Source organism: Schizosaccharomyces pombe (genome assembly GCF_000002945.2).
Source record: "Schizosaccharomyces pombe strain 972h- genome assembly, chromosome: III".
In the NCBI taxonomy this organism is placed as follows: Eukaryota; Fungi; Ascomycota; class Schizosaccharomycetes; order Schizosaccharomycetales; family Schizosaccharomycetaceae; genus Schizosaccharomyces; species Schizosaccharomyces pombe.
In genome coordinates, this window is record NC_003421.2 from 1,535,389 (window position 1) to 1,542,182 (window position 6,794).

Below are 6,794 nucleotides of genomic sequence, written 5' to 3' on the forward strand. Positions count from 1 at the left end.
ACTGTGGTGTAAATTCTCTTCAACATCACCGTCCCTTTACCACATATTTTAATAAAGGCAAAAAATGGCTAGTAATCAGCCAAATAACGGTGAACAGGATGAGCAACTCGCCAAGCAGACTTCTAAACTGTCGATGTCTGCAAAGGCACCTACGTTTACGCCTAAAGCTGCTCCCTTCATTCCTTCTTTCCAACGTACGTTTTTTAATTAGAACACCATCCATATGTCTTGAGATGATTGCTTGTTTTAAGTAAAAAAATTATTAACTTCTTGCTAGGCCCCGGATTTGTACCTGTGAACAATATTGCTGGTGGTTATCCTTATGCCCAATATACAGGCCAAGGACAAAACAGCAACTCGCCACATCCTACGAAGAGTTATCAGCAATACTACCAAAAGCCAACAGGAAACACTGTTGATGAAGATAAAAGCCGTGTCCCTGATTTTTCTAAAAAGAAGAGTTTTGTGCCTCCTAAACCAGCAATTCCCAAAGGAAAGGTTTTGTCCCTGGGTGGAAACACCTCTGCTCCTAAGTCTACAAAGCCCATTAGCATCAGCCTTGGTGGAACAAAAGCTCCTACAACTACCAAACCAGCAGCACCTGCTGCACAAAGCAAAACAGAGACCCCTGCACCCAAGGTTACCTCTGAGTCAACAAAGAAGGAGACCGCTGCTCCTCCTCCCCAGGAAACTCCTACAAAATCTGCTGATGCTGAACTAGCAAAAACACCCTCTGCTCCAGCAGCGGCTCTTAAGAAAGCTGCTGAGGCAGCTGAACCCGCCACTGTCACTGAGGATGCCACCGATTTACAAAATGAGGTTGATCAAGAGCTTTTGAAGGATATGTATGGAAAGGAACATGTCAATATTGTTTTTATAGGTCATGTTGATGCAGGAAAGTCTACCCTGGGTGGTAATATTCTTTTCTTGACTGGTATGGTTGACAAGCGTACTATGGAGAAAATAGAGAGAGAAGCTAAAGAAGCTGGTAAAGAAAGTTGGTATCTTTCTTGGGCTTTGGACAGCACTTCTGAAGAACGTGAAAAAGGTAAAACCGTTGAAGTTGGTCGTGCTTACTTTGAAACCGAACACCGTCGCTTTAGCTTGTTGGATGCTCCGGGTCATAAAGGTTACGTTACAAACATGATTAATGGTGCTTCTCAAGCTGATATTGGTGTTTTAGTCATTTCAGCGCGTCGTGGTGAGTTTGAAGCTGGTTTTGAGCGCGGTGGTCAAACTCGTGAACATGCCGTATTGGCTCGTACACAAGGCATCAATCATCTAGTTGTCGTTATTAATAAAATGGACGAACCTAGCGTTCAGTGGTCGGAGGAGCGTTATAAGGAATGTGTCGATAAGCTCAGCATGTTTTTGCGTCGTGTCGCTGGATACAACTCAAAGACTGATGTTAAATATATGCCCGTTTCTGCTTACACTGGTCAAAACGTTAAGGATCGTGTTGACAGTTCGGTTTGCCCGTGGTATCAAGGTCCATCTTTGCTAGAATACTTGGATTCTATGACTCATTTGGAACGCAAAGTGAATGCTCCATTCATCATGCCTATTGCCTCCAAGTATAAAGATTTGGGTACCATCTTAGAAGGAAAGATTGAGGCTGGTTCGATTAAGAAAAATTCAAACGTATTGGTTATGCCAATTAATCAAACCCTTGAAGTTACAGCCATATATGATGAAGCTGATGAAGAAATCTCTTCTTCTATTTGCGGTGACCAAGTTCGTCTCCGTGTCCGTGGTGACGATTCGGATGTCCAAACTGGTTATGTTTTAACATCCACTAAAAACCCAGTTCATGCTACTACTCGTTTCATTGCACAAATTGCGATCCTTGAGTTGCCTTCAATTTTGACAACTGGTTATTCTTGTGTAATGCACATTCATACCGCTGTCGAGGAAGTTTCATTTGCCAAGTTGCTCCATAAACTTGACAAAACAAACCGCAAAAGCAAGAAACCCCCCATGTTTGCTACCAAGGGTATGAAAATTATTGCAGAGTTGGAAACACAAACTCCGGTTTGTATGGAAAGGTTTGAGGACTATCAGTATATGGGCCGTTTCACTTTGCGTGATCAGGGTACTACGGTTGCAGTTGGCAAAGTCGTAAAAATTTTGGATTAGGGTAATTTCGGCAATTTTCTCGTGCTCGGGATTTGTTTCTATGCAAATGTATGACACTTTATGGTTCTACTGTATATAATCCAACTAGGACAAAATGGGATTTGCTTATTTTTTAGTTGGTGGACTAGCGGTATGGTAGAAGATGTATATCTAATCGTTATATACGCGTATTACTATGCCTAATTTCAATGCGATGGGTTGTATATATGAAGAATAATGGACATTCACTCCTTTACACCCTATTCACTTTGAAATTATTTACTTTTTTCGTACAGAATTCAATGCGAGGAGTAGGTCAGCAAATAGTAAATAAGCAGTTGCACTTTGCAGCTATGGAAGGGTGAAATGTGATAATAAGTTGTTGTTTTTTTACAATCCATATTAATGATTAAAACTACACTTGAAATCTTCATAATATTGTAAAATAATAGTTTATTTAAATCACTAGATATACTGAAATTTATTGTGCTACTACACCAAATCTTACCGAATAAATACCGAGGTGGATCATATTTACAGTAATCCGATCATTCTACCGTTTACATTCCACCAGCATTTCTGTACCGTATCCGAATTTCACGTACTCTTTTGACGTTGCTTGGTTTTAAGAGTAAGCATTGAAGTGTTGAAAGGTATAGTTTTTGCTATTCCGTTTAGGAATACGGGACATTGACGTTTTGAGATGACACTGCTGGAGCTCCAAAAAGAATGTATGGTTATTTGTGCTGGTGTATTACTAACAAATAAGTGTTTCTTAGCAAAATTAATTCAGTAGAATGTGCTACGAAGGTAAGAGATGGAACCCGTGAAACTTATAACGTGCACTGAAATGTTTACTGGGAATTTTGATTTGGATATTGTTTAAATGGAATTGAATTTGTGAATATGCAGCATATTATTTCCTCCGACATATTTTTTTTAAACTATCAAAATTGGCCTATTTCTAATTTGGAGCCGTTCAGTTTCACATCTTTGGCTTTTGGTTTGTGCCTAACAGATAAATAGTGGAAAGTTCTAATCGTGGATACCAAAACAGCGGACATTATTAACCATTTTATCACTATTCACAGCCTTTTAGAGGAGAAAATTGCCGCTGTCGAAATTTTGGAGAATCCGCGTACCCCCAATTCGTCATTCGAAGCGTTGTATATACTTCATTCAGAGGAAAAATTAGTTGATTGCATTCTGAAAGACGAAGAATATGATAAAAGGTATCCAGGAATACATATCGTATTCCTAGACATGGTGAAGGAGCCACTAATCAATAAATTACGAACGTCTAGGATTGCCTCAAAAATTCGTACAGTCCAAGTCGCCTATTTGGATTTCACTAGTCTTGAATCAAGATATTTTCAAGTACATGATTCCTTTTCCGGACTACGCCTTTACCATCCATCTAACGCTGCAATCATTCGTCAAGAGCTTTCCAAGGTTGCGCATGGAATTTTTTCAGTTTGCGTCAGCCTTGGCATCTCCCCCAACATTCGTTGTTATTATCCAAAAAATGCCCCACATGCATCCAAAACGATGTCCTTCATTTTAGCAAATCAACTAAGTGAAATTGTTGAAGAATACTGTTCTAAACACCCGGGATACCATGAAGCCGCCTCAAAATCTACTTGTCTAATTGTCGATCGATCATTAGACACTGCAGCTCCTTTCTTACACGAGTTTACGTATCAAGCTATGATTCATGATCTTTTACCTATTAAGAATGAACAATATCCTTATGAAATTTTGGGTCCTCAAGGTACTGAGAAACGTACTGGTAAATTGGATGATGATGATTTAGTTTACACGACCATTCGACATATGCACATGAGAGATGCTATTGAAAAGCTGATGAAAGATTTCAATCAATTTTGCATCGACAATACTCTGTTTCTTGATAAAGAACGTGCCACGTCCCTGAATGACATGCGTAGTATGTTGGCGGGTTTATCCGATTTTCAAGAGCTCAGAGATCAATATTCATTACATCTAACAATGGCTCAGGAATGCATGAATATTTTTGAAAAACAGCAATTAAACTTGATCGGTGCTATTGAACAAGACCTTTCTACTGGCAGCAACGTTGAAGGCAAAGTCCCCCGAAGTGTACTTTCTGAACTGCTACCCCTATTGGATGAAGGTAATGCAGAAGAGAGTACCAAAATTCGCCTTCTTCTTTTATACATTATATATCGTGATGGAATCATTTTGCAGGACCTATTTCGACTTTTCCGTCATAGCAATCTATCAACCTCTCGAGAACAAATATTTCAAAACCTAGAGCAGCTTGGAACAAGGGTGATTAAAAACTTGACTGATCAAAGCAGCAAGAGAAAAGAGGTTGCAAATTCTCTTCCCGCAGGTGAAGATGTTTATGAACTTTCAAGATATGTTCCCACTTTAAAGGTAGTCTTGGAAAATCTTATCCAAGATAAGTTGGATCCAGAGCTTTTTCCGTACGTCCGAAATACCACTCCCCAGACAGAAGTAAGTATGGAACAGACCTCTCTACGTAGTTCCCGACCATCTTGGACTCGATCTCGTTCAATGGCTTCCAAATTACCGCGAGAAAAAATGCTCGTTTTTGTTGCGGGAGGCACTACTTTCAGTGAATTACGAACCTGTTATGAACTTTCCGATAAATATAACAAAGACATTTATATTGGGAGTACAGTATGTTATTCTCCAAATGAATGGTTGGACTTTTTCTCAAAGTTCCAACAACCAAGAGAGGCATTAAAATTTCCTGAAGATAAACCCAGGCATATACCATGCTTAGAGGCTCGCCCTAGTCCTAATAGAATACAAGAACAGCCAAACATTGATGTACCTTCGACTAGATATGAAAATACATCATCTTCCGACGCTGTTTCAATTCATAAAGATGAAAAGAAAAGTAAAGGAAAGTCACATAAGCTAGGAAAGCTAATGATGAGCTCAAAGAAAGACAAAGACAAATCTAAAGAAAAAGTACCCACTTACGGAACCAGTGATAAAAAGAAAAAGAAGCGTTTTGGTGTTTTCTAGATTTAAGTGCCTTTTGCTTCATTGCACCATGTGAGAATGTATAATTACCAGTTTTAATACTGGCTTTTCTAAGCATTTCAAAAAATGGCCCTATAATCCCAATAAGCTAACTAGGTATTCAACTAGAATTTTGTTTTGAGTTAAAAATGTAATGACTATTCATATTATTAATGAAAGAGCGAGTTCAATCTCAAAAAAAGGAATTCCTTGCCCAAAAAACTAATATCTATGCAGTGAATCCCATTTTAGTCTGCTGTTATATAATTCAACGTGTTCATTTGGGGTATAATTATGGTTCTTGTTCCCAAACAATCAAATGAATTTAATGAACAGTTAATGGACGAAGCAAAAGCTTTAACCTCGAAACGCAATACCAAAATCATTATTTCAAAATCATAAAAAGCGTTATTGGTCTTGTAAAACACTTTTAAAATGATTTTCATCAATTGTTGTGTAGATGATTCCTTCTTGTTGAAGAAAATCAGTAACCGCCGTAAGGTCTATACCGGGACCCACGCTTTGAGCAAGTTGTCTAACGTGAACACCTTCATTCGTCTCTGGTGCACTATGGATAGCTTGCATAACGGTCATTTGTGCGGGGGTTAGTGAATATTCAGCTAGTTTTTGTTCCAGAGAGTTGGCAGCACCATTTGAAGAAATGTTATTGTAGCCTAGTGCGTTGGAAGTTCCGTAGCCTGGAGCGTTGGCTCCGTTCACAGCATTTGCTTTCTGAGTGAAATGTAGGTGTACAGCAATTGCTTCAAGGAAATGAAAATGGACTTCATTATGGTCTTTAATTGTACGGATGTATTGAGAAGCAATGTAAATTTTTCCAGAAAATATTTTGATGTTTCCATACACACGAACATAGGTGTCTGTAGCAAGTTCAGATAGCGCATCAATGTGTTCCCAATGCCTTACTTCAATCATTCCTGTTCCATCTTCTATTTGATATGTTGTGTTTGTAGTTTGAGCGTGAATGTTCCGTAAAACTCCTACAAAAGTAACCTGTCCGACTTCAACGCCATCTATCTTGAATTCTGCATCAGCGTGAACTTGAGAGGCATTGAGAATTTGCTTAATGGTAACAGGACGTAATTTATTTCCAGCTCCTTGTTGCTAAACATTGGAAAAATTAGTATTAGATATTTTTATGAATAAGGTCAGTGCTAGTACAAAACTATCAACCAAAAAGTATCACCTTGCGGTTATTCAAACAATAGTTTTAGTATTTTATCCCACTTACTCTATCGACGCTGGGCTGGCTCGATTGATCATATTCATTAAATCCAGCGCCTCCTCCCATTCCTGGAGAAAAAGCGCTATTGAAGTCGGGACCATAGCCCGGCTTGCCAAAAGCATCATAAGCCATGAGCACGTATTATCTCAAATTATGAAAGTTTGTTAGGGTGAATTAAAGAGCGATGAAAAAGCAAATCAACCACTTAAAAATATATCTGCGATCTTTTAGAGAGTGATTTTTAAATAATTGAATATAAAGTTACAGCTGATTCCACGAGTAGTCTACTTTTCAGTGGTGTGTTTAGTACAAGTTACGAGTCGCGTTTCGCGGTGGTGTACCGAAAAGAATAAAATCAAGCAAGCGTGCTTATATACTACAATGTAATAAAATTAACTGT

At 38.6% G+C, this 6,794-nt stretch overlaps 3 protein-coding genes and 1 long non-coding RNA gene across 4 annotated transcripts; 2 read left to right on the forward strand and 2 right to left on the reverse strand.

Moving 5' to 3' along the window:
- Positions 1 to 6: 6 nt before the first annotated feature.
- Positions 7 to 228, reverse strand: SPOM_SPNCRNA.7412. The gene has a single exon (NR_196749.1). It is a non-coding gene; the product is annotated as a non-coding RNA (long non-coding RNA).
- Positions 11 to 2,623, forward strand: sup35 (eRF3-like class 2 translation release factor sup35). Its single transcript, NM_001023215.3, has 2 exons — positions 11 to 194; positions 278 to 2,623. Exons 1-2 carry the CDS (start codon positions 65 to 67, stop codon positions 2,134 to 2,136), a joined length of 1,989 nt encoding a protein of 662 aa, NP_588225.1. The 5' UTR covers positions 11 to 64; the 3' UTR covers positions 2,137 to 2,623.
- A 54-nt stretch (positions 2,624 to 2,677) lies between these two features.
- sec1 (SNARE-binding protein Sec1) lies at positions 2,678 to 6,596 on the forward strand. Its single transcript, NM_001023216.3, has 3 exons — positions 2,678 to 2,846; positions 2,885 to 2,925; positions 3,142 to 6,596. The coding sequence occupies exons 1-3, from the start codon at positions 2,819 to 2,821 to the stop codon at positions 5,152 to 5,154; spliced, it is 2,082 nt and encodes a 693-aa protein (NP_588226.1). The 5' UTR covers positions 2,678 to 2,818; the 3' UTR covers positions 5,155 to 6,596.
- ssb2 (single-stranded DNA-binding protein Ssb2) lies at positions 3,002 to 6,704 on the reverse strand. The gene is made up of 2 exons (NM_001023217.3): positions 6,401 to 6,704; positions 3,002 to 6,273 (listed from the first exon to the last, which is right to left on the reverse strand). Exons 1-2 carry the CDS (start codon positions 6,524 to 6,526, stop codon positions 5,560 to 5,562), a joined length of 840 nt encoding a protein of 279 aa, NP_588227.2. The 5' UTR covers positions 6,527 to 6,704; the 3' UTR covers positions 3,002 to 5,559.
- Between the last annotated feature and the right edge of the window lie 90 nt (positions 6,705 to 6,794).

Bases quoted from the DNA above. Each gene is read 5' to 3' on its own strand.
- sup35 (NM_001023215.3), top strand. From the start codon at position 65: ATGGCTAGTAATCAGCCAAATAACGGTGAACAGGATGAGCAACTCGCC. The intron at 195-277 runs GTACGTTTTTTA...ACTTCTTGCTAG, and splicing joins CTTCATTCCTTCTTTCCAAC to GCCCCGGATTTGTACCTGTG.
- ssb2 (NM_001023217.3), bottom strand. From the start codon at position 6,526: ATGGCTTATGATGCTTTTGGCAAGCCGGGCTATGGTCCCGACTTCAAT. The intron at 6,274-6,400 runs GTAAGTGGGATA...TCCAATGTTTAG, and splicing joins GCCAGCCCAGCGTCGATAGA to CAACAAGGAGCTGGAAATAA.
- sec1 (NM_001023216.3), top strand. From the start codon at position 2,819: ATGACACTGCTGGAGCTCCAAAAAGAAT. The intron at 2,847-2,884 runs GTATGGTTATTT...CTAACAAATAAG, and splicing joins GCTGGAGCTCCAAAAAGAAT to TGTTTCTTAGCAAAATTAAT. The intron at 2,926-3,141 runs GTAAGAGATGGA...ACAGATAAATAG, and splicing joins CAGTAGAATGTGCTACGAAG to TGGAAAGTTCTAATCGTGGA.